General features: G+C 36.6%; 1 protein-coding gene across 3 annotated transcripts in view; it reads right to left on the reverse strand.

Annotated features, from left to right (window-relative positions):
• Window positions 1-15,495, reverse strand: part of NT5C2 (5'-nucleotidase, cytosolic II) — a 59,826-nt gene extending 44,331 nt beyond the window's left edge. Inside the window, exons 1-2 of one of the 3 annotated variants that reach the window (XM_040486319.1) lie at window positions 15,444-15,495; window positions 2,858-2,931 (exon numbers count right to left, since the gene is read on the reverse strand). In XM_040486319.1, the coding sequence (XP_040342253.1) occupies window positions 2,858-2,931; window positions 15,444-15,457 (88 nt within the window). In that variant the 5' untranslated portion in view covers window positions 15,458-15,495. Of the gene's footprint in view, window positions 1-2,857; window positions 2,932-7,575; window positions 7,721-15,443 lie in introns of those variants that run through there. The other 2 variants (XM_040486317.1, XM_040486316.1) reach the window with 2 other exon arrangements.
• Between the last annotated feature and the right edge of the window lie 10,477 nt (window positions 15,496-25,972).

Genomic DNA, 25,972 nt, shown 5'->3' on the forward strand with positions numbered 1-25,972 from the left:
GTTCATGCTCTGTCTCTCTCTGTCCCAAAAATAAATAAATAAATGTTGAAAAAAAAATTATTAATTTAAAAAAAAAAAAAAAAGAAAAATGTTGCTAAGGCCAATGTCAGAGAAATTACTGCCTGTGCTCTCTTCTAGGATTTTTATGGTTTCAGATCTCAAATTTAGGTCTTTTTTTTTAAGTTTTTTAATTTATTTAAGTTTTTATTTTAATAAAGTACAGTGATTCTTAAACTGACATATTAAAACTCATGTACCCAAATTGTTCATTCAATATATATTTTTACTGGGCACCTACTACATGCCAAGTTTGGCAATACATCGGATATAAACGTGAAAAGAAAGCCCTTGCCCTTGAAGAACTCACAGGCCAATGGGGAGACAGGCAAGCAAACAAGAGCTGCAAATGATATATAAGTTGCTCTTAGGAAATGATGTACTAAGGTGTCAGGACTACAGAGAAGACAATGTCTCAGATGCGGTTTCAGAAAGAATACAGATCCTTTCCAAGAACTTATCCTGTGAAGCTATTACACTTATTCCAATGATATTTATCCCAAAATACTCAAAGCTTTCAAAAAACACTTCTTTTAATCTTGTCTCCATACTTCATGGCACATTGTTCTGGTGAAAAGTCCTTAGCACTTCAAGGGTGTGAGGTTTTTTAAATAACAAGTTATTCTCAGATAAATTTAATGTATACCATTCTGGAAAACAGGTGACAGTATAAAGCCAATAAACTTGTTTCCCTATGTGCTTTATGAAGGCAGCACCATAAGACTAACAATGTTTTTCATCCAACATTGAACTATTGAAATGATGTACAGTCTCTCAAGGGGGACTACTTAAAGTAGTCCTTTTGAGGGCTTAATTCCTGGTTTGTTTGTTTAAGGTGAGGAGCTTAGCACTTTGAAATTATACCTCACTATAAACTGTCATTATTCAAAATGATTAATTTAAACTTATCATATACATATACAGGTGTGTGTGTATACGCACTCACATATAAATGTATGCTTAGGTTTGAATCTCAGTTCAGGTATATCACAGCTAAACTTCCTTGGACAAAGTCCTTAATGTCTTATCATCTGTAAAATGAAGACAATAGCAGTATCTGCCTCGTAGGGTTTTTGTAATATTAAGTAAATTATGTGAATGAGATAATCCATGTAGTAAATGAGATAATCTATATAGAACATTTAGAATAGGGCTCGGCACATAATAAGCACTTAATAATTGTTAATAATTCCTATTATCTTTATATATAAATATATTAGTGTCTACAGTAAGAGTAAGCATTAAAATATGAAGTCGGATTACAAAAAAAAACAAAAAAGCAAATAAAAAGAAGAAATTATATGGTATCTTTAAAGTTTAGAGACTAAGATTCAGTAACTTCTTCATTAAACAAGAAAATTTGTTTTTTCAATATTCTGTGGGAATAACTATATTATCTCAAAGCTCAGTAACAAAACGTGTCTGGAACCTACAGGTTTTCAATAAATCAAATTGAAATCAAAACTATTTCAATACATTGAGACTGTCTTAATAACCAAGGGGGAAAAAAAATCTGTCACTTTTGATCCCGTTAACTTCTATCTCTGTTTTAGGTAATATCTCGCCATTCCTTTCCCTTGAAAGGTAAAATTCTAGAAAGGGGAGAGATTGTAGGATTTTCTCCCAATTTGGACAGAAAGATCTACCCTGAGAAAGTACAGTATTTCCACCTGCTTTCTGACAAGTGCTCCTAAAAATATCTGTGTCTAATTAAAAAACATAAAAGAATAAAAATGCTGTAAAAACAACTGTAAGGCAATAGAAAAATCAAATTAATAACAAAGAGTATAAAGGAAAGAAAGGAAAATTCAAACCAAGGCAGTGTATATTTTTAATATATAAGTTGTCTGGTAGATGTCATGGCCACATCTATGTGTCAATTACCTATAAACTGCATGTGTTCATTTTTGCATTATTATATTATTATAACATGTATTTATTATTATTCATTTACTAGCCTAAACTGAACATCAAATTGAGATATGAGATGGAACTCAGTTTTCTAATACTGTTATATGAAAGGTTTCTGAAGATAAGTGAATTTATATATTTTAAGATTTTTGCGTAAAGACAGTATTTTTTAGAGAAAATTTCTGAAAGATTCTTTTCCAGGTGTCATGGCAGTACACACATGCATGCACATACATATATGAATATGCACTCAACTCAGTCCTCCATCCCTACTACTTCTTAAATTAAATGACATTTTCACCAGATGCAAATATTTCAATAAAAACATCCTAAGTTCTGAAAATACCTTGCAACTAATGACTAATACATTGATTATTTTAAATATCTATCAGAGACAGGAAGGGAGAAACAGCACAGTGCTGTGTTTAAAGTCTATCTGATAATGAACAAAACGAACAGCTCTAATTTTTAAAAAAGTCTTTACATAGCATATTTGCAATCCATTTGTCTTAAGAATAACATTAAAAATTTTAGCTGATAAAAGTTTTCCTTAGGTAGAACAAAAGATACAAAATTCCATCCGTGAAGAATAGTTCAATAAAGTAAAAGCCAAAAGTGCCCTAATATACACATTAATGTATAATGTCACTGCATTATTTCTTATCAGGGTGTCTAAAGTAATTTAGCTCTACTTATCTTTACCATCAAAATCTCAGGATAACTGGTAATTTCAATAGTCATAAATATCAATGGAAGGAGCTTTGATAACAAGAGCTTCTGGTAGCTAAATATATGATTAAATCAAGGAGTGTTTATTAATTGCCTGCTGTAGACCCACTGTGTTATGTCTAAACCAGAAGTTCTGAAGCAATCAAAAAGTGCTACTCACCAGCAAGTGTGTAATCCATATCAAAACCAAAACACTTTATTTTTTCCATGGCTAAACTTCGGTTCACAAACACCCTAAAACAAGGAGCAAAAAATAATATCTCAATTAATACTGAGACAAACCAAAAAAAATTCCTAATTTAATGAAATTATTTGGCTATCTTTCTAGATTTTTTCCTCACTTAAACACCAATACTTAGATTCATAAAAAAAATTATTCAAGTCTTTCTTATACCATAAGTGAAATCAGGTAGTATATGGAAAAACATGTATTTTCTTATTGTGTCTTGGTGTTAACAATGCCACGTGAAGATTTCAGAGATTTCTCCTTTTCTAAGTCTGACCCACCAAGATAAGTTTATGCCTGAGATTTTATAATACATTCACTCATTCATTTGTAATTTATTTAATAAGCAGAGGCTCATTTAAAGCCTACCATGTGCCAGATACTAAAGATATAAACATATATAGATTCATTCCAATATTGAATGCCTACTTTATCCCTAACAAGGTACATGATACACAGTGAACAAAAGAGTACCTGCCCTCATGGAACCTCTATTTTAATTTGCAATCTCTATCCTTGAGGAAATTCAGCCTAGCAGGAGAAAGACTTAAACACAAATAATTTTAGCAATTCAATAATTGCTATACAATAAGACAGAAGAGACAGCACCAGTTCTTTTGGGGACCAGAAGAGATGCCTGAGCTGAATTATAAGCAATCAGTAGAAGTTTTCCATTTGGACAAAGCAAGAAAGGCAATCCAGGCAGATTAATCAGGGCAGGACAAGGTTTATAGTGAACTATAAAAACATTTACAGTGGCTGGAGTTGAGGGAGTTTGCTTTGGTTTTGCTTTTCCGTTTGTTTTTGCAAAAGGAGGTTTTCCAGAAGGTCAGGGGTAGGAGGGAAAGGGCAATAAAAGCTATGAAACTAGAGGTACCTGGGTGGCTCAGCAGGTTAAGCATCGGATTCTTGATTTAGGCTCAGGTCAAGATCTCGTGGTTGATGAGAATGAGCCACGCATTGGGCTCTAGGCTGACCCTGTGGAACCAGCTTGGGATTCTCCCTCTCCCTTTGCCCTCCCCCCGCTCTTGCTCTCTACCTCAAAATAACTAAATAAATATTAAAAAAAAAAAAAAGCTAAAAGGTTAGGAGTCAAAATCACGAAGATTCTGTATGCCACGTTAAAGTATGGACTTTATTGGGCAGACAAGGACAAATTACAGATTTTGAAGAAATGAAATAATCAGTTTCAAATTTCAGAAATCATTTTTGAAGACACAGGGAAAAAAACTATAAAAGCATGGTAAATCATCAATCACCATGATGATATTCTGGGGTAAGTTCTAATCATTTCTGAAAATAAAAAAATCCTTTCCATCTGACCCCCAGCTTGATAGCCTCTTATTATCAAACCTTTTCTTTGCCTTCATTTTATAAGTAACTGTGAGAAATAAGAATGCTACAAATCACCTAGAAAAATTGATAAAAATAAAGATGCCTGGTCTGGGCTCCCCTATTAATGACGTATAGGTCAATAATCTCCCAAGAGGAGAGACTGCACCAGGGTTACAAAAGACTCCACTGGGCACAAAAAGAAGACACTAGATCTTCTACTGATACTTCATCACTTAAAAATGTTGAATTTACATATGTTTTCTACTATATATAAATAAGGACAAGAGTACAGGAAGGGATGAATGTTCTACATTTTAACTGATGGGATACTGAAGAGTTTGGGAACCAATGATTTAGGCAGTGATATTTTAAATTAAAAAACATTTTTTTAAGTTTATTTATTTTGAGAGAGACAGAGGCAGTGTGAGTGGGAGAGGGACAGAAAGAGAGGGAGAGAGAGAGAATCCCAAGCAGACTCCATACTGCCAGCACAGAGCCCGATGCAGGGCTCAAACCCACGAAACTGTGAGATCATGACCTGAGCCGAAACCAAGAGTCATATACACCTAACAAACTGAGCCACCCATTTACCCCATGATTTTTTTTTTTTTACTCTTCAGCAACTCATACATTACTATTTTAAATTTTAACAGAGAACTTTTCCTCTCATCTCAGAACGTATATATGAATTCTAAATGCAGCTCTATAAAACCCTTAGTTCCTGAGAACTAAATCCTGAGAATTAATGTCAATATTGGTATTTAGCTCCTTATCTCTGTAACACTGTAGATTAACACTCTATTTCTCTAACGGGATTATGTACATCAATTATGCTTTAACTACTTTATCTACTAAGTACAGATGAGTTGTATATGAAAGTCATTGTTTAGAATCTAGGTAATACTGAGTGCTGTATATTAGTTTTGCCACTGACCAATGGTGAACCATGTTTTATATAAAAAGTACCTATCAGGCCTATTAATAATTCATCTCTTACCCTAAATTATTGTAAAAATGTTCTTTGCACATGATGTATATCTAAAACTAGTCCTTTGCATTTTTGGCTTCCTCTGCAGATACGTATTTTTCTTTTCCCTTTTCTTGGGGCTTCTTTTCCCTTAATTAGACCTGTTTGGTGCTCTGGCTTCCTATTTTAAGTTGCCTTAATATAGGTCCTTTCTCATGGATAGGAGGGGGATAGAAGACTAGTGGGTAGCTGAAAGATACAAGGAACTACAAGATAAATGACACCCATCCAAATTTTTTAAACACCCCCATAACCACAAATATATCACCAAGACCCTTCCACCACTTCATCAAATGTCACCCTGCTTTTACTAATAAAAGCATCTACTTTATCATCACCTTTTCCCAGTTACATAAATCCTTCTGAAGGCAGCACAAGAGGGAGAAGACACAAAGTAATGATTCTAACTCTGGAAACCAAATGTTGCCACTGAAGCTTAAGCTTTTCAAACACACTCTCCGTTCAGGCCAGAGGCCAACTGCATCAAATCCTTGATCAGAGCCCAAACAGCTGACATGCCTAAAATATTCTATGGGAATTCAGACAGGAACGGACTGGGAAGATTATTCTTCCTGGTGATACAACCCAGGAGGGATATACGTTGGGCCACATAATAAAAGAAACAGCTTTGTTTCTGATGGAAGAATGATGTGAGCCGGTTTCAGACAGAGCTAAAATCACAGGGAAAAAACCCACACTTTGCTAATATCATTCAATCAGTGCTAAACGTAGAAAGAAACTACCAACAGACCCAGCAAAATATCTTACCACAGTTTCTTTCTTGGTCAGAAGAAAAATTAAGCCTGTACTCCTCATCATCACATTTTTTTAAGGATATGAAGATCATAATGCCCCTTAAGGATTATCCATACAAACTCTTGGAATCACATATATTGGGAATATGAAAATCTATTGTTTTGCCAAAATAATCACAGCTAAATATCCATCAAATTGCACTCTTTCCTCTTTGATTAACTTGTCACTTTATTCAGTCAGCACATTTGTTGAAAGCCTGGTACAAGGCTGGTACCACTATGTGACATATTCCCAAAGCTGTTCTTCAGGGAGTAGCCTGAGTGAGAAAAGACTTTTCAGATGCCTAATCTTAGGAAATAAGATGTCCTATGAAGATCTTCCACCAAATACCCCTTTTATCTTTCCTTTTTCATTCAAAATAAGTAACCTCATTCACAGAAACAATTCCTGAATTTAAGAAAGAAACCATCACTTCTGTCTCCCCTTCTCATTTCTATTATGAAACAAAAGAAAAACTTCACATAGATTTTCATCTCTTCTTTCCCTAACTTATGCTATAAAAACACGGGAGGAAAAGGCAATAGGGAATTAAATCTAATTCATGTGCAAATATCTAAAGTGTATTAAGTAAAGTTATAATGACAAAAGGGAACAGGTGGATCAAAGAAAACTGTAATAATATATATGCTAAGATTTACAAAGATCATAAACAACCAAATGCTCAAAGTATGCACTGACTTCAGAAGAGAGGCAGCCTGCAGCCAGAAATATCATGTCTCCAGGATACAGTCTTCAAGAGAAACAATCTCTTGGCCTGAAACTAATCACTATTCTTTATTATTATAACAAAACAAAGTATTAGGTGTTGTATCAGTTAAAAGACTGGGTCACTGTCCCACCATATATTTATAACAAAAAGATAATACCTGCTTAGAGAACTCAAAAATTTCTATTGGTCCCAGGACCTTGACTCTATCTTTGCCAATGCCAATTTACTTGTGTCACTTTTCTAAATTATTAACCAGTGGAACACACTCCACTATAGAGCTCCACTTCAAGAATGTGAATACAGTTGTGAAATTAACTTTCCAAAGCTTGCTTTAAATAAAACACAAACTCTCCATTCTAGAAAGCGTGACTGACCTAAGCATCCAACCTTACAATGCAATTATCAGGCAGAAATTCCTACAGAGTAAGGCATTTGCAAGATACAGATTTGAGCATTAACAAGAGAAATGATCTTTAGGAAAGAACACATAGGAGCACTATAAAACCAGGCACAGATTTCAACAGAAACACAAATAACAGCTTTTATCATCATATTCCACTACAATAAGGCATAAAACTTAAAGAAATTCTATCCAAGTAAATATAGATATTAACCATAAGAAATAAGACTAATTGCTTTAAGAACAGAGATCTAATATCCTCATGGTTAAGGAACGTGAACATGCAATTTACTAAATTTGGAATTTTGTAAACAGCAAACTCTTAGTGGTTTTGAGATTTAACTCATAATTCAAAGCAGCATTACCTCATCTGTCACTGGTTGCCGTTCTGCAATGTGTGAAACTATGAGTCAATTAGTTCTTGAAGTCACATAACAAAATTCTTCTTCAAGTCCCTAGTACAATTTATTTTTGTGTAACTTGAACCTAACTTCAAAAAGACTGTTTTGGTCTGAATCAAGTCCCTCTAACAACACGTATCTTCTGAGACAGTGTTGGAGAAAACTCTTCTGTGTCTAATTTAACTTGTCATTGGATATCACTGTTGCCCCACACAAATCCATTTGGAATAGAGTTTCTTTGGCGATGGTGAACTTTATCCCTAGCTCCTCCCCCCGCCTACGAGTCACAATTTCCTGGCCAAGGGCCCAACAACAGTTACTGCAACAACAAATGAGACTAAAGATACAAGTACAAAATCTTGGGTATATTTTGGTTATGGGTTTGTGTAATAATATACTCAAAGTCTGTTGCAATCAAAGAAAAGAAGTTACAAGTGTTTTGAGAGTGCAAATTTAGATTATGAACCAAACAATGTCTCTCTGTGAGTGACTATGTGTGTATGTTTACTTAATAAAAATATGCTACAGTGTGGATTTCTGCTGAAAATCTAATTTAGTGTCTTTCTTCCCAAATTAGTTTCTATTTCTGCTTTTGGCATTCTCATTTTACAACTCAAGCCTAAAATCTAGTTAATATCTTTTTACTCTTTCCTCTCCCTCAAATCCATATTATCTCATGTGCCTTAATTTAAATTTTCAAATGTCTATGGAATCCAGATCATCCATTTCATACTGCTAACAATTTGTCCAGGTTCTTATTAACTCATTAACTCTTAGCAATCACCTACGAATTGCTCTGCCTGCACAGTAATGGCCAGATTGACTGCTTTCAAGTAGTGTTACCCAAAGAGTGGTATGTAATCTACAGACGAATGCTGGCCTGTGAATAGTCGTTACTAACCCATGACATGACACATACAGAAAATGCAAGTATTTAGAAACTTTTATAGCAAATGTGAAAATTTTACATTTGTTGAATGTAATAATTAAAAATGTAGGGGTGGGTGCCTGGGTGGCTCAGTCGGTTAGAAATCTCACGCTCTCTCTCAAAAAACATACTTAAAAAAAAAAAAGTAAACTTACACATCTCCTCATTTTCCTAGTAACTCATTTTTATTATATTTTGTAAATGTATACTTTGACAAGATTAGAATTAAAACAAACAAAAAAAAAAACTGGTCCCTCATCACTGATAATTTAAGAAGCACTGTCCTAAAGCTCAAACTCTTAAAGCCCATGTTGCTTTCCTACTTAATAACCTTCAGACATTCCTCCCTACCTACCCAAACTAACACGTTTCTGTATATTCCAGGAGTTCAAAGCTTTTTACCATCTTTCCAAAATCACTTTTATCTCACGTTGATCCACATCATGCAGCTTTTGCTCTAATAATCAAAATGAACTACTTGCTATTTCCTAAAGGTGCCCTGAGGCTTTGTTTATGCTGTTCCCTATACCTGAAATGTCCTCCTCAGTTATCTCTAATTTTTCAAGATGCAACAATCTCAAGTGATTTCTTCAAGAAACTATTCCGGCTATGCCACAGAACTATCTGACAGTGATGTTTCTGGGTCTCAGATTACTTTTGTACTTAGTGAAAGAGATTATAAAGTTGTAATCCATGTAAGAGGTTTGAATATTCAAATATTATTTTGGCATGTAGTATATTTTGTCACATATATAAAATATATGGGTAGTTCTCTTATTCACTAGATTATAACCTTTGTGGCCAGGATTTACTAACTTCCCAAAACCTAGCACAGGGCCCTGTAAAGAATAGAGACAATATTTAACTGAGAACTGGGTTTCTTTTGGGGGTAATAAAAGTGTTCTAAAATTAGACAGTGGTATTGGTCGCACAACTCTATCCTAAAACCACTGAATTGTACACTTTAAAAGGGTGAATTGAATGGTATGTGAACTATATTTCTATAAAGCTGTTATTTAAAAAACATAATGCCAAGACCTGTCTTTGTCTCTATCCTTCAATAAAAAGTATGCCTGGTGATATAATATATATATATAGGTAAGAACTTTCTAATTTATGAAATGGAGTCCTAAAAATTGATATTCAAATACCACTCCTATACAGACACAACAGAAAAATTGGGGACTAGATTTTATAAAAGCAAAAATCATTTAAGTAATATTAGTTTTTGTTTTCATAAACTTCAGCCATTAATCTACTAATTTATCTGAATATTTTCTCTAAGGAACACCCTAAGGACACTTATCACTTTATTTATCACTTTATGCCAGAAGAACAGCACCCTGTGATTTAAAAGTATGAACAACAAGGACGCCTGGGTGGCTCAGCAGGTTAAGCAACCGACTTCAGCTCAGGTCATGATCTTGCGGTTCATGAGTTTGAGCCCCGCATCGGTCTGTGTGCTGACAGCTCAGAGCCTGGAGCCTGCTTCAGATCTGTCTCCCCCTCTCTCTCTGCCCTCCCCAGCTGACACTCGGTCTCTCAAGAATAAATAAACATTTTAAAAAATTAAAAAAAAAAAAGTATTAACAACAAGGGGCACCTGGGTGGCTCAGTCGGTTAAGCATCCAACTCTGGCTCAGGTCATGATCTCACAATTCAAGAGTGCAAGCCCCACATAGGGCTCTGTGCTGACAGCTCATAACCTGGAGCCTGCTCTGGATTCTGTGTCTCCCTATCCCTCTGCCCTTCCCTTGCTAGTACTCTGTCTCTCTCTCTCTCTCAAAAATAAATAGAACATTTTAAAAAGTTTTTTTAAATATTCACTTTTCTTATTCAAATACTCAATAAAAAAATGTTCCAGGGAAAAGAAGTGACTATGGTGGCATGCACAGAGCAAAATTAAAGATGATTAAAATTTAAGAGGCCATCAGTTGTAAAACTCACCCATATTATATGCCACTAAAAGCAGGGTGTGGGGGTGGGTAGAAGGGATGCCCAAGAAAAGTTAGAGCCTCATAAAGCTACAATACCACAGAGCTATACCCATAATATGAAGAAAAAAAAAGAAATAAATCTACAGCACTGAAGAAACACACAAGAAAATTTGTACATCTCAGCCCTGACACAGTCTAAGGCAGGGGGGGAAACCTCCCTTTGAGAATTTGAACAGTCATGTAGTAAGTTTGTGGTCCACATTTACATTGCTAGGATGGTTAATATTGCCCTTAGGTGACTGAAAGAAATGAAATCATCTGGAAGAACTCAACTTAATTCTAGGTGGTATATTGCTAGATGCAGCCCGATTTCAGAGATGTTTAGATGTGAAAAAAATGTGTATAAAATACTAAGAGTACTTACTGGTCATACTATCCACTAAAGCTTTCAAACTTTAAGGAGATTCTCTTTAAGGAAGAGACATTAAAATTCCTTTCACCTTCTTTCCGAAATGAAGGAACTGCAGTAATGAGAGTAGATGGTGGGGAATAAAAGAGAAGACTAGCAAATGAAGAATATACAAATTAAGAGAGACACCAGAGACAATATCAGTACTTCTGAATATAAATTTACTGTTCTAGAACCTCAGTCTAAATAAATACAAATTTTTCCAATCCCTTTTTTCATATTTTCCTCTAAATTCTTTTTCATTTTTTTCTCCACAAATTTTTAAAGAAAAGACCAATGTATGGAGAATAATTTATAAAATGGAGCAAAATACAAAGGTTAAATTTTGCAGAATAAAAATAAGAAGTAAGTATGATTATCCAATGTTATTAGGCAAACTTAACAATTGTACTCACTGTGCTATAATGGAAAAGAGAGGTCAAAATCTAGAAGTTAAAATAAAAGCAAATGATAAAACTCATTTTGACCTCTTACCTAATAGAAAGCAGCACTAGTAACTCTAGTTACTCTAGAGGATCCAACAACTCTAAAGGATCAGGAAGCAATCATGACACTAGGAGAGTGCATTTTTCCTGCATAACACATCCTAAATCATCTGTATTTCCCCATGTACATTCCCGTAAAGAAGAATAAATAATAACCTTTTTATTCACAAAATTTTAAATAAGCAAGTTGAGGAGCTTCTCAAGTCTCATCCCCCACCAACTTTATTGAGGTATCATTTACTCAACATAAAATTCACCCATTTTAAAGTTTGGTGCATTCTGGCAATCGTACACACTTATGTAACAACTACCATAATCAACCCCAAATGGTCTTTCAAGTCTCTCTTTTTTAAAAGATTTTATTTTTAAAGTAATCTCTATACCCAACGTGGGGCTTGAACTCAAAACCCCAAGATCAAGACTTGCATGCTTGACCAACAAGCCAGCGAGACACTCCTCCCTCATGTCTTTTGGCAATATCACCCTGACTTCTGCCCCAAGCTACCACTGATTTATACTTTCTGTCACTACAGTTTTCATATAAATGGAATCAAATAAGCTATAGTTTGTGCCTGGCCTCTTTTTTCTTAGCACATTTCTGATACTCATTCATGTTGTTACATGTATCAAAATTAGTTATTCTATTCCTGAGCAATATTCCATGTTATGGATATACCACAATTTGTCTATCCATTAAGTTACTAGATACTTTGGGCAGTTCCCAGTTTTTTGCTATTATAAATAATGTTGCTATAAACACTCACATACAAATCTGTGTGGGAGATATGCTTTCATTTCTCTTGGGTAAATACCTATAAGTGGAATTACTAGGTATGTTTAATATAATAGTTGTGGGGTTTTTTTTTTTATTTAATGTTTATTCATTTTTGAGAGAGAAAGGATGAATGGAGGCAGAGAGAGAGGGAGGCAGAGGATTTAAAGTGGTCTCTGCACTGACAGCAGTGAGCCCCTTGTGGGGCTCAAACTCACAAACTATGAGATCATGACCTGAGCTGAAGTCAGACACTCAACCAACTGAGCCACCCAGGCACCCCGGTCATGTTTAACTTTAAAAGGCATTGCCCAAACATTTTTCTCTTTTGTATTCTTATCAGCAAGGCATAAGAGTTTCAGGTGCTCCATATTGTCAGTATTTGGGTTTTTTGTTTTTTTTTAAATGATTATTTATTTTAAGACCGAGGGAGAGACAGAGCATGAGCAGGGGAGGGGCAGAGAAAGGAGACACAGAATATGAAGCAGGCTCCAGGCTCCGAGCCGTCAGCACAGAGCCCAATGCAGGCTCAAATTCACAAACCACGAGATCATGACCTGAGTTGAAGTCGGACGCTTAACCAAGTGAGCCACCCAGGCGCCCTGCCTTTTCATTTTCTTAATGGTGTCTTTTAAATAGCAGAGTTTTTTTTTTTTTTTAATTTTGACGAAACCCAATTGAACAATTTTGATTTTCATGTTTTTATGTATTTTCTCCAAGAAATTTTTAGCTAATTCAAGGTCACGAAGATTTTCACCTACACTTTACTTTTTACGTCTATATTTAGGTCTAGGATCCATTTTGTGTTATTTTTTATATACGGTTTGAGGTAAAGGTCGACTCTTTTTTTCTGAATGAATGTTCAGTTATTCCAATCACTGAATTATCTTTGCCTCACTGTTAAAAATCAATTGACTATGTATGTGAGGGTCTATGAAGTCCCTATTAGGTTTCATGATCTATATATGACTATTCTTACACTAATACCACAGTGTCTCCAATATCACAGGTTTACATAAGGTTCAAGTATAATTTTTGGTGATTTAACTTAATAACAATCTTTTCCTATTACCATTAGGAAAATATTTCACAGATATCAAATGATATCTATGTCTAAATATTACACATATACAAACTGTGAATATTAGAATTATTTTCATACCAAAATACAAAATTTATCCATTTATTTCTAAAAACAGCAAAGGAGAATAAACTCTGATTTCATTTATATTATCCATACATTTCAAATGAACTTGCTCAGGGGAACCTAGCTAGCTTAGTCGATAGAGTATGGTTCAGCATCATGAGTTCAAGCCCCACATTGGGGGTAGAGCTTACTTTTAATTAATTAATTAACAAATAAATAAATAAATAAGCAAGCAACTATAAAAGCTAATCTTAAAAAAAAAAAGTGAGGGGTGCCTGGGTGGCTCAGTCAGTTAAGCGCCCAGCTTCGGCTCAGGTCATGATCTCACAGTTCATGTGTTCGAGCCCTGTGTCGGGCTCTGTGCTGACAGCTCAGAGCCTGGAGGCTGCTTCAGATTCTGTCTCTCTCTCTCTCTCTCTCTCTGCCCCTCCCCCACTAGTACTCTGTCTTTAAAAAATAAATAAATGTTAAAAAAATAATTAAAAAAAATGAACTTGCTCATTACCTATTCATACAGCATGGAAATTGCCCCAGGGGCTCCTAGAAATAAACCTAAAAGAATATCTCAACCCTTATGGTGTCCTTTGGTTTATATAGATTTCTTTCTAACTAACTCTAACACACACTTTAGGGAGAAAATTAATACTAATTACTTTCTAAGAATTTTGACTGCACCTAGAAAAAAAGTTCTTTTTTTTTAACTGATTTTTTAATGTTTATCTGTTTAGAGAAAGAGAGTGGGGGAGGGGCAGAGACAGGTAGGGAAAAGACAGAATCCCAAGCAAGCTCCATGCTGTCAGTGCAGAGCTCGCTGTGCGGCTCGAACTCACGAACTGTAAGATCATGACCCGAGCTGAAATCAAGAGCTGGATGCTTAACTGACTGAGCAACCTAGGTGCCCCTAAAAATATTGTTTTTAAATCTACAAACCAGCTTTATAAACAATCATGTGTACAAGACTGACCAATATTACCAGCATCTGTGATCATCTTTATCATAAAAATTGTTTAACAACTGCAGGTTTATAGCTGATACTAGAAAGAAAACATACTAACCCTAAAGAGGCAGTCCTTTCTAATTTTCACATTTAAAGAAACTTCAAATCTAGTGATGTCATGAGAGTTCTAAAAATAATACAGAATTATTATGCCCATGGTTGTTCTCTAATGAGATTTCAAATTGCAGTAAAGTGGGCCAATTTTAGTTTGCTCAAAATCAACACATGATTAGATTTTTTAAAAACTGTAAACATGGAGCCCTGAAAGTATTCAAAATTTCTAATAGAACAAAGAACTGGAAAAAGAATTAAGAGCTTCCAGAAAATCAAAATTAAAATTTACTGTATTAAAAAAATTTTTTTTGTGATCTGCGTCCTACTTAACCAGAGAATGTCTCTGAAATTAACTAGGTCTAGTTACACTTGAAGGTTAGGAGTAAAATAATTAGTATGCAATCATTAACTTACATGTCACCTATTATAGTAACAAAAAGAATAGCAGTAGCAATTCAAACTCTGAGGCTTAAGAAACAATAATATAAAAACAGTGAAAACCCTAACATGGAACTATTTTCTATTGCAAAGTAAAAAGGCATAGGGGATTCTATTCAAAATTACTTTTTGTCTACACTTCCCAGAAAGAAACAAAATCACAAGCCGCCTTTCACTGAATCTTTCACAACATCTTTCACAGGCACAAATTATTTGAAAATGCCTTTGAGCTTTTAAACTTCACTCATGTCTACATAAAATTCTTTGGTAAGACACCCCTATTTATTTCCAGTTTTCATAAACACTTGCTGCAGAAAAACAAAATCAGTTTACCATAGAGTAAACAGCGTGCTTAAAGCTCACTAAATTCCTATGGAGAGTATCCATCCTCAATGCTGTCTTTCAAAATAGCAATAGTAAAACATTATAGTAGAGTATATGTGAAGTATTAACAACGTAAGCTTTCAGCTAAATTTCTTTCAATCTCTCCCTCTACCTTCTCTGTCCGGCTGGTAACACTGCTTATTAATCTTCCAATTCACAGATGACTAGAACATTTTTTTCACTGAGAAAAATGAAGGAGAAAGAATAATAAACTCACTTACCCTTCCTTAGACATTCTCAAAGATCTACTTCCTCTGGATGAGAATACAGGATCAACAAACAAGCTTCAATGATCTTTTGAGAACTGTAGCTCATTTGTTAAAGCACAGAGAACTCTGGCCCTGAGAGGCCCAACAAATTCGGGCACAATGCCGAACCCTAACCAGGCAATATCTCAGTGACCAATAGCCTCAGCTTTAAATACTTGAAAACCTAAGAATAATAGGAAAAAATTGGAGGGCAGAAAAAATAACTAATAGTCTGAATTGTTTAAGACTGGCCAGGTTAGGAAAATGACAAGTTCCCCTAAGAGACAGGAATCATTAGAGGCAAACACACAGAAAAAGCAAATTTACCCCCTAATGAGGCCTGCCAATAGTAAGCAAACAATGAGTTTCACAGAATGGAGTGGCCTTAGTCAGTCCAAATCATTTTTAGTTTTCTCTGGGAGAAAAAAAAAAAAAAATCAATAGGATAAATAATACTATGTCTTAATTCTCAATTTAGTTATTTCCTCCCTTAGAAAATGAACAATGTGAACTACAGAGGAAGAAAGTATTTATATGCCAATCATATTACAGAATGAATATAAAGTATTTCCACTGAGGTCTTTTTTTCCTGATCATTAACTGCTTTTAAGGAAAACACCTGTGTTCACAAATGTTTTACTCAATCACCTGAAAATTTCAGCTCATGTGGAAAGAAATTTACAGATCTTTGGCATATGGGGGATAAATTCAGAACATTCTAGAGGTTAATTACAAATTTCAGAGCAAATCGAAGTTTAAAAGGCAAACATCTGCAAATTTCCTCCCTCCTGACCAAATATAATGCATAGGGATTATGCAACAAGGGGAGAAATAAACAAGTGTGTGAAAGTCTAAGAAAACTGAGATGTCAAGTAAATCCTTCTACTGGTGATTCAAATTAAAAATAAAATATACATACCTTCAAGAAATACTACATGAATTAAACCTTAAAAAAAAATTATCTCTTTAAATATTACCTAAATATCTTACTATAAAGGTTTCTATTAGTCATTAAAATGTTTAGTCACCAGTAACTAAAAGCACTAACACGGTATGTTAAGTATACTTGAATAAATTTTTTTAATAAAAGCACTATTAAATACTATAAATTCAAACTAAAATTGTTTTCAGTTTATTTAGAAAAGCAGTATGGTGTAACAGAAGAAGAATGAGCACTGGAGTAACTAGGTTTAAATTCTAGTTTCTCCACTTTCCTGCTCCGGAACCTTGAGTAAGTTATATATGCTAAGCCTCAGATTTTTTATCTATAAAAGACAACATCTGGTAGGGTTATCGTCATTTGTAAGCACTCAAAAAACTTCGAGTGTTGGGGTACAGTAAAGCAACTGGGTAGCTTGTCAAGCATTATCTCACCAAATATCTCTTGAGAAATATTTTTTTAATCCAATTTTCAAATTGTACATGAATATAAATAACTTTCACTGACCATCCTCAAACCAAATTCCATAAATACAGGAACACAAACTGAATATGGAAAAATGATCTAATCCTTAAGACTGCCAATTTCCCCTGGCTTCCCTGGATTTTCAGTTTGTGGCATCACAGCTCAGTGTGGTGGAAATAAATGTAATTACTAAGTTTAAGCCTTTACTACTTGCAGAGAAAGGGAAAACAAAAATTCTTACTTGGACAAAGGGTATACACACTTACATGTGCTTCCTGTGCAAATGATACTGCACTGTTTGAAGATGATTAGCTCTTTCAAACTTCATATGGATAGTCAAGAAATATTATTGAATCTCTATGTGCCTGGTACCCATAATACAAAGATAAACATGGCAGCCCTTGATTTTAAGGAGTTCAAAGTCTAACTGGGAGGAGACCCACTCACAAAGCTTAAAAGCAGTGTGTAACTATAGTGTTAGAGATATGCACAACAGAGATGCATCTATAGTCTTGCCTGAGTCTTTCTGAAAAGACAAAATGCCCAAGTTATTGTTTTTTAAACAGATATTGTGCTAAGCACTTTATATTACCTCATTTAATCTCAAATAACTCTGAGGTATATATTATTCCAATTTCACAGATGACAAAACAAGACTATAGAAGTTAAATACTGTGGGGGCGCCTGGGGGGCTCAGTCGGTTGAGCGTCTGACTTCGGCTCAGGTCAGGATCTCGCAGTCCGTGAGTTCGAGCCCTGCATCGGTCGGGCTCTGTGCTGACAGCTCAGAGCCTGAACCCTGCTTCAGATTCTGTGTCTCCCTCTCTCTCTGCCCCTCCCCGTTCATGCTCTCTCGGTCTCAAAAATAAATAAACGTTTAAAAAAAAAAAAAAAGAAGTTAAAATACTGCGATTCTAAAGAAATTAAACGGAATAATGCAAAATGCTAACCTAAGATCCAGCCTCTTAATCACCATGATAAAAGGATTAGATTAGCAGGTGTTAATCAGGCTAAAAGAGTAAGTGGAGAACATTTCAAAAGAAGAGGAACTAAGAATGAAAAGCAACTTAACAGACATTAGGATGCGTAGAAAAAAAAACAACAACCCTAGACTCAACTCAGAATTAATGGAATAAAGTTTGAGGCAGGGAACTGCTCAAAATGAAAGTGAAAAGAAAAGAGTCAGTCTTACAGGACCTCAAATGTTATGTTAAGGGGCTTAGAATTTATCCCATTGCACAGAGGATGTGATGCCACTGAAGGTTTTAAGCAGAGTGATAATTTGATTTTAAAAATAGATTTTCAGCTATGAAAAAAGATTGAAATCTTGCTGTATGCAACGACATGGAGCTAGACAGTATAGTGTATAGAGAGTATAGAGCTAGAGAGTATAATGCTAAGCAAAGTAAGCAAGTCTTAGACAAATACCGTATGACTTCACTCATATGTGGAATTTAGGAAACAAACAAAACAACCAAAAAAAAAAAAATGGATTTGAAGAGAACAAGGCAAAGAGATCTACTGGGGTTACTGTAGTAATCCAGGACAATGAGGACCAGAGCCTGGACTAGTATTATCAGGAATGAAAAGGCCAGAATCTATAAATGACTAGGTTCATATTAAAGCACACATATGCAGGGGCACCTGGGTGGCTCAGTCAGTTTAAGCGTCTGACTTTGGCTCAGGTCATGATCCCGCGGTTTGTGAGTTTGAGCCCTGAGTCAGGCTCTGTCCTGACAGCTCAGAGCCTGGAGCCTGCTTCAGATTCTGTGTCTCCCTCTCTCTCTGCCCCTCCCTCTCTGGCACTCTCTCTTTCAAAAATAAAAGTTTAAAAATAAATAAATAAAGAGATTAAAATTTGGGATTATTGTGTTTAACTTCTGAAATAATTTAATTTCTGAATGGATGTATTAACAATTAAAATTTTCTTTTTTTTTTTAATTTTAGAGAGAGAGTGAGAGCACAAGTAGGGAAAGGGTGGGGGGGGGGCTGGGGGAGATGGATGGGGGGGAAGAGAGAGAGAATCCCAAATAGGCTCCACACTCGGTACAGACCCAGACATGGGGCTCTATCCCACAACCCAGGATCATGACATGAGCCAATATCAACAGTTGGATGCTCATCCAACTGGGCCACCCAGGTGCCCCTAAAATTCTCTTTTAAAAAGCCTTGAGGGGTGCCTGGGTGGCTCAGTCAGTTAAGCATCTGACTTTGGCTCAGGTCATGATCTTGCAGTTGGTGAGTTCAAGCCCTGCATCAGGCTCTGTGCTGACAGCTTGAAGCCTGCTTCAGATTCTCTCTCTCTCTCTGCCTCTCTCAAAAATAAATAAACATTAAAATTTTTTAATAAAAATAAACAAAAAGCCTTGAAAGGAAGTGGCTGGAAATAGAGCCAGAAATGTACTTCCGGTCTTTTGATTCTTAAACCAAGGTTCTTTAAGGCTTAAATGTTTACTGTAGAACTAGAAAATATAAAAAGTAACATAGCATACTTGACACAAGATTCCAAAATGAAACTATGAAACTATCAAAAATTATAAAAACCAGAATTTCAAATGTGATAGATTCAGGTCATACCTAACTAAAAAGAGAATTAGTGAACGGACAGATAAGTCAGGAAAAACCTTCCAGAATGTAACACAGAGAGAAAAAAGGATAGAAAATACAGGAGAAAGAAAGAGAAGAGAGGACACAGTGCTAAAGTCTAACATGTTTATCAGAGTTCAGAAGAGGATAAAGAGTAGAGTAGGGACAATATATGAAAAGATAATGACTGAGAATTTAGAAAACCAATTAAAGACAAGCATAGAATCAAGAATTCCAACGAATCCCAAGCAAGATAAAGAAAATACATCCAGGGGCGTCTGGGTGGCTCAGTCAGTTGAAGTGTCCGACTTCAGCTCAAGTCATGATCTCACGGTTAGTGAGTTCAAGCCCCGCATCGGGCTCTGTGCTGACAGCTCAGAGCCTGGAGCCTGTTTCAGATTCTGTGTCTCCCTCTCTCTCTGCCCCTCCCCCGCTCATGCTCTGTCTCTCTCTCTCTCTGTCAAAAATAAATATTAAAAAAAAAAAAAAAAGAAAATATATCCAAAGTTATTGAGGAGGAATACATATGAGACTGACACTTCTGATATGCCTTTTGTGTAACTTTAACTTTAAAAGCTCAGTACTAGTATATTGAATAACATATGATGTTATGAAACAGGATGTATTATGTAACGTTATATATTATATTAAATGATAAATAATACAATTAAATCAGTAAGAATGGAAAGAAGAAAAAAATACAAGTAAAAAGTAAACAAATGAACCTAATTTCACTGCATACAACTACCCTAACCATAGTGTATAGAAAAAGAGCAAAAAAGAACTAATCCAAATAACTTTAAAAAAACAGGCATCTGATTACATACTATTAGTCACTGGCAGGGTAGAGTAAGAAAGCAAAAGTAATGCAAGAAATTCTGAACTTTTTTTTTTTATTTATTTAAAACATTTTTTTTAAGTTTATTTATTTATTTTGAGACAGTGTGAGAGAGAGCAAGCAGGAAGGGTAGAGAGAGAGGGAGACAGAGCAAGTCACAAGCAGGCTCCACACTGACAGTGCAGAGCCTGATGTGGGGCTCAAACTCACAAACTGTGAGCTGAAATCAAGAGTCAGACACTTAACTAAGCCACCCAGGCGCCCCAAATTCTGAACTTTTTAAAAGTTTGTTTGTTATGGTATGAGCAAATCAATTATGAAACTATTCTAGATGTATTATTAGAATGAGCAAATGAATAAAGATGTTGATGTTGTGAAGATTCAGGGTTCTCTTTACAGAACAACAGAATTTTCATGAAATCAAAGTAAACAAGGGGGCACCTGGGTGGCTCAGTCAGTAGAGCGTCTAACTCCTGATCTCACGGTTGCAGGCCCAAGCCCTCTGCTGGGTGTAGAGATTACTTAAAACTAAAATTAAAAAAAAAAAAAAAAAAGAAAGAACCTTATTGGGAAAAACTGGAATTAGAATAGTGCAAACTCATGATTTCAAAAATATATGTAAGAATGTGTGTACTCAGTGAAAATAATTTTGACAAATAAAGGTAGACATCTGTAGAATACTCCACCCAAAACAAGCAGAACATGCTTTCTTGTCAAGTACATATAGAAGATTATATAAGAATGAGGTAAAATCAATAGCAAAAAGTTTGTGGGACATTCACAAGTACGTGGAAATTCAACAACACATTCCTGAATAACTGATGTGTCAAAAAGAAATCATAAGAGAACATAGAAAATACTTCAGAGATCACTCAAAAACACACAACATATCACAATTTAGGGGATGTGAGAGAAGGAGGGAAGATGGCGGCGTAGGAGGACGCTGGGCTCACCGCGCGTCCTGCTGATCACTTAGATTCCACCTACACCTGCCTAAATAACCCAGAAAACCACCAGAGGATTAGCAGAACGGAGTCGCCGGAGCCAAGCGCAGACGAGAGGCCCACGGAAGAGGGTAGGAAGGGCGGCGAGGCGGTGCGCGCTCCACGGACTGGCGGGAGGGAGCCGGGGCGGAGGGGCGGCTCGCCGGCCAAGCAGAGCCCCCGAGTCTGGCTTGCAAAAAGCGGAAGGGCCTGACGGACTGTGTTCCGACAGCAAGCGCGACTTAGCGTCTGGGAGGTCATAAGTTAACAGCTCTGCTCAGAAAGCGGGAAGGCGGGAGGACAAAGGGAAGGAGAGCTGCTGAGCCCCCGGACGACAGAGCTCAGTTTGGTGGGGAACAAAGGCGCTCGCCAGCGCCATCTTCCCCGCCCATCCCCCAGCCAAAATCCCAAAGAGAACCAGTTCCTGCCAGGGAACTTGCTCGCTCCGCGCAAACACCCAACTCTGCGCTTCTGCGGAGCCAAACCTCCGGCAGCGGATCTGACTCCCTCCTGCTGCCACAGGGCCCCTCCTGAAGTGGATCACCTAAGGAGAAGCAAGCTAAGCCTGCCCCTCCTGCCCCCGTGCACCTTGCCTACCCACCCCAGCTAAGACGCCAGATCCCCAGCATCACAAGCCTGGCAGTGTGCAAGTAGCCCAGACAGGCCACCCCACCCCACAGTGAATCCCGCCCCTACGAGAGGGGAAGAGAAGGCACGCACCAGTCTGACTGTGGCCCCAGCGGTGGGCTGGGGGCAGACATCAGGTCTGACTGCGGCTCCGCCCACCAACTCCAGTTATACACCACAGCACAGGGGAAGTGCCCTGCAGGTCCTCACCACGCCAGGGACTATCCAAAATGACCAAGCGGAAGAATTCCCCTCAGAAGAATCTCCAGGAAATAACAGCAGCTAATGAGCTGATCAAAAAGGATTTAAATAATATAACAGAAAGTGAATTTAGAATAATAGTCATAAAATTAATCGCTGGGCTTGAAAACAGTATAGCTGACAGCAGAGAATCTCTTGCTACAGAGATCAAGGGACTAAGGAACAGTCACGAGGAGCTGAAAAACGCTTTAAATGAAATGCATAACAAAATGGAAACCACCACAGCTCGGATTGAAGAGGCAGAGGAGAGAATAGGTGAACTAGAAGATAAAGTTATGGAAAAAGAGGAAGCTGAGAAAAAGAGAGATAAAAAAATCCAGGAGTATGAGGGGAAAATTAGAGAACTAAGTGATACACTAAAAAGAAATAATATACGCATCATTGGTATCCCAGAGGAGGAAGAGAGAGGGAAAGGTGCTGAAGGGGTACTTGAAGAAATAATAGCTGAGAACTTCCCTGAAGTGGGGAAGGAAAAAGGCACTGAAATCCAAGAGGCACAGAGAACTCCCTTCAGACGTAACTTGAATCAATCTTCTGCATGACATATCATAGTGAAACTGGCAAAATACAAGGATAAAGAGAAAATTCTGAAAGCAGCAAGGGGTAAACGTGCCCTCACATATAAAGGGAGACCTATAAGACTCGTGACTGATCTCTCTTTTGAAACTTGGCAGGCCAGAAAGAGTTGGCACGAGATTTTCAGTGTGCTAGACAGAAAAAATATGCAGCCGAGAATCCTTTATCCAGCAAGCCTGTCATTTAGAATAGAAGGAGAGATAAAGGTCTTCCCAAACAAACAAAAACTGAAGGAATTTGTCACCACTAAACCAGCCCTACAAGAGATCCTAAGGGGGACCCTGTGAGACAAAGTATCAGAGACATCGCTACAAGCATAAAACATACAGACATCACAATGACTCTAAACCCATATCTTTCTATAATAACACTGAATGTAAATGGATTAAATGCGCCAACCAAAAGACATAGGGTATCAGAATGGATAAAAAAACAAGACCCATCTATTTGCTGTCTACAAGAGACTCATTTTAGACCTGAGGACACCTTTAGATTGAGAGTGAGGGGATGGAGAACTATTTATCATGCTACTGGAAGCCAAAAGAAAGCTGGAGTAGCCATACTTATATCAGACAAACTAGACTTCAAATTAAAGGCTGTAACAAGAGATGAAGAAGGACATTATATAATAGTGACAGGGTCTATCCATCAGGAAGAGCTAACAATTATAAATGTCTATGCGCCGAATACCGGAGCGCCCAAATATATAAAACAATTACTCATAAACACAAGCAACCTTATTGATAAGAATGTGGTAATTGCAGGGGACTTTAACACCCCACTTACAGAAATGGATAGATCATCTAGACACACGGTCAATAAAGAAACAAGGGCCCTGAATGAGACATTGGATCAGATGGACTTGACAGATATATTTAGAACTCTGCATCCCAAAGCAACAGAATATACTTTCTTCTCGAGTGCACATGGAACATTCTCCAAGATAGATCATATACTGGGTCACAAAACAGCCCTTCATAAGTTTACAAGAATTGAAATCATACCATGCATACTTTCAGACCACAATGCTATGAAGCTGGAAATCAACCACAGAAAAAAGTCTGGAAAACCTCCAAAAGCATGGAGGTTAAAGAACACCCTACTAACGAATGAGTGGGTCAACCAGGCAATTCGAGAAGAAATTAAAAAATATATGGAAACAAACGAAAATGAAAATACAACAATCCAAACGCTTTGGGACGCAGCGAAGGCAGTCCTGAGAGGAAAATACATTGCAATCCAGGCCTATCTCAAGAAACAAGAAAAATCCCAAATACAAAATCTAACAGCACACCTAAAGGAAATAGAAGCAGAACAGCAAAGGCAGCCTAAACCCAGCAGAAGAAGAGAAATAATAAAGATCAGAGCAGAAATAAACAATATAGAATCTAAAAAAACTGTAGAGCAGATCAACGAAACCAAGAGTTGGTTTTTTGAAAAAATAAACAAAATTGACAAACCTCTAGCCAGGCTTCTCAAAAAGAAACGGGAGATGACCCAAATAGATAAAATCATGAATGAAAATGGAATTATTACAACCAATCCCTCAGAGATACAAACAATTATCAGGGAATACTATGAAAAATTATATGCCAACAAATTGGACAACCTGGAAGAAATGGACAAATTCCTGAACACCCACACTCTTCCAAAACTCAATCAGGAGGAAATAGAAAGCTTGAACAGACCCATCACCAGCGAAGAAATTGAATCGGTTATCAAAAATCTCCCAACAAATAAGAGTCCAGGACCAGATGGCTTCCCAGGGGAGTTCTACCAGACGTTTAAAGCAGAGATAATACCTATCCTTCTCAAGCTATTCCAAGAAATAGAAAGGGAAGGAAAACTTCCAGACTCATTCTATGAAGCCAGTATTACTTTGATTCCTAAACCAGACAGAGACCCAGTAAAAAAAGAGAACTACAGGCCAATATCCCTGATGAATATGGATGCAAAAATTCTCAATAAGATACTAGCAAATCGAATTCAACGGCATATAAAAAGAATTATCCACCACGATCAAGTGGGATTCATTCCTGGGATGCAGGGCTGGTTCAACATTCGCAAATCAATCAACGTGATACATCACATTAACAAAAAAAAAGAGAAAAACCATATGATCCTGTCAATCGATGCAGAAAAGGCCTTTGACAAAATCCAGCACCCTTTCTTAATAAAAACCCTTGAGAAAGTCGGGATAGAAGGAACATACTTAAAGATCATAAAAGCCATTTATGAAAAGCCCACAGCTAACATCATCCTCAACGGGGAAAAACTGAGAGCTTTTTCCCTGAGATCAGGAACACGACAGGGATGCCCACTCTCACCACTGTTGTTTAACATAGTGCTGGAAGTTCTAGCATCAGCAATCAGACAACAAAAGGAAATCAAAGGCATCAAAATTGGCAAAGATGAAGTCAAGCTTTCGCTTTTTGCAGATGACATGATATTATACATGGAAAATCCAATAGACTCCACCAAAAGTCTGCTAGAACTGATACATGAACTCAGCAAAGTTGCAGGATACAAAATCAATGTACAGAAATAAGTTGCATTCTTATACACTAACAATGAAGCAACAGAAAGACAAATAAGGAAACTGATCCCATTCACAATTGCACCAAGAAGCATAAAATACCTAGGAATAAATCTAACCAAAGATGTAAAGGATCTGTATGCTGAAAACTATAGAAAGCTTATGAAGGTAATTGAAGAAGATTTAAAGAAATGGAAAGACATTCCCTGCTCATGGATTGGAAGAATAAATATTGTCAAAATGTCAATACTACCCAAAGCTATCTACACATTCAATGCAATCCCAATCAAAATTGCACCAGCATTCTTCTCGAAACTAGAACAAGCAATCCTAAAATTCATATGGAACCACAAAAGGCCCCGAATAGCCAAAGTAATTTTGAAGAAGAAGACCAAAGCAGGAGGCATCACAATCCCAGACTTTAGCCTCTACTACAAAGCTGTCATCATCAAGACAGCATGGTATTGGCACAAAAACAGACACATAGACCAATGGAATAGAATAGAAACCCCAGAACTAGACCCACAAACGTATGGCCAACTCATCTTTGACAAAGCAGGAAAGAACATCCAATGGAAAAAAAAGACAGTCTCTTTAACAAATGGTGCTGGGAGAACTGGACAGCAACATGCAGAAGGTTGAAACTAGACCACTTTCTCACACCATTCACAAAAATAAACTCAAAATGGAT

Source organism: Herpailurus yagouaroundi, unplaced genomic scaffold (assembly GCF_014898765.1).
Source record: "Herpailurus yagouaroundi ecotype Mexico unplaced genomic scaffold, PumYag 163, whole genome shotgun sequence".
Taxonomy (NCBI): domain Eukaryota; kingdom Metazoa; phylum Chordata; class Mammalia; order Carnivora; family Felidae; genus Herpailurus; species Herpailurus yagouaroundi.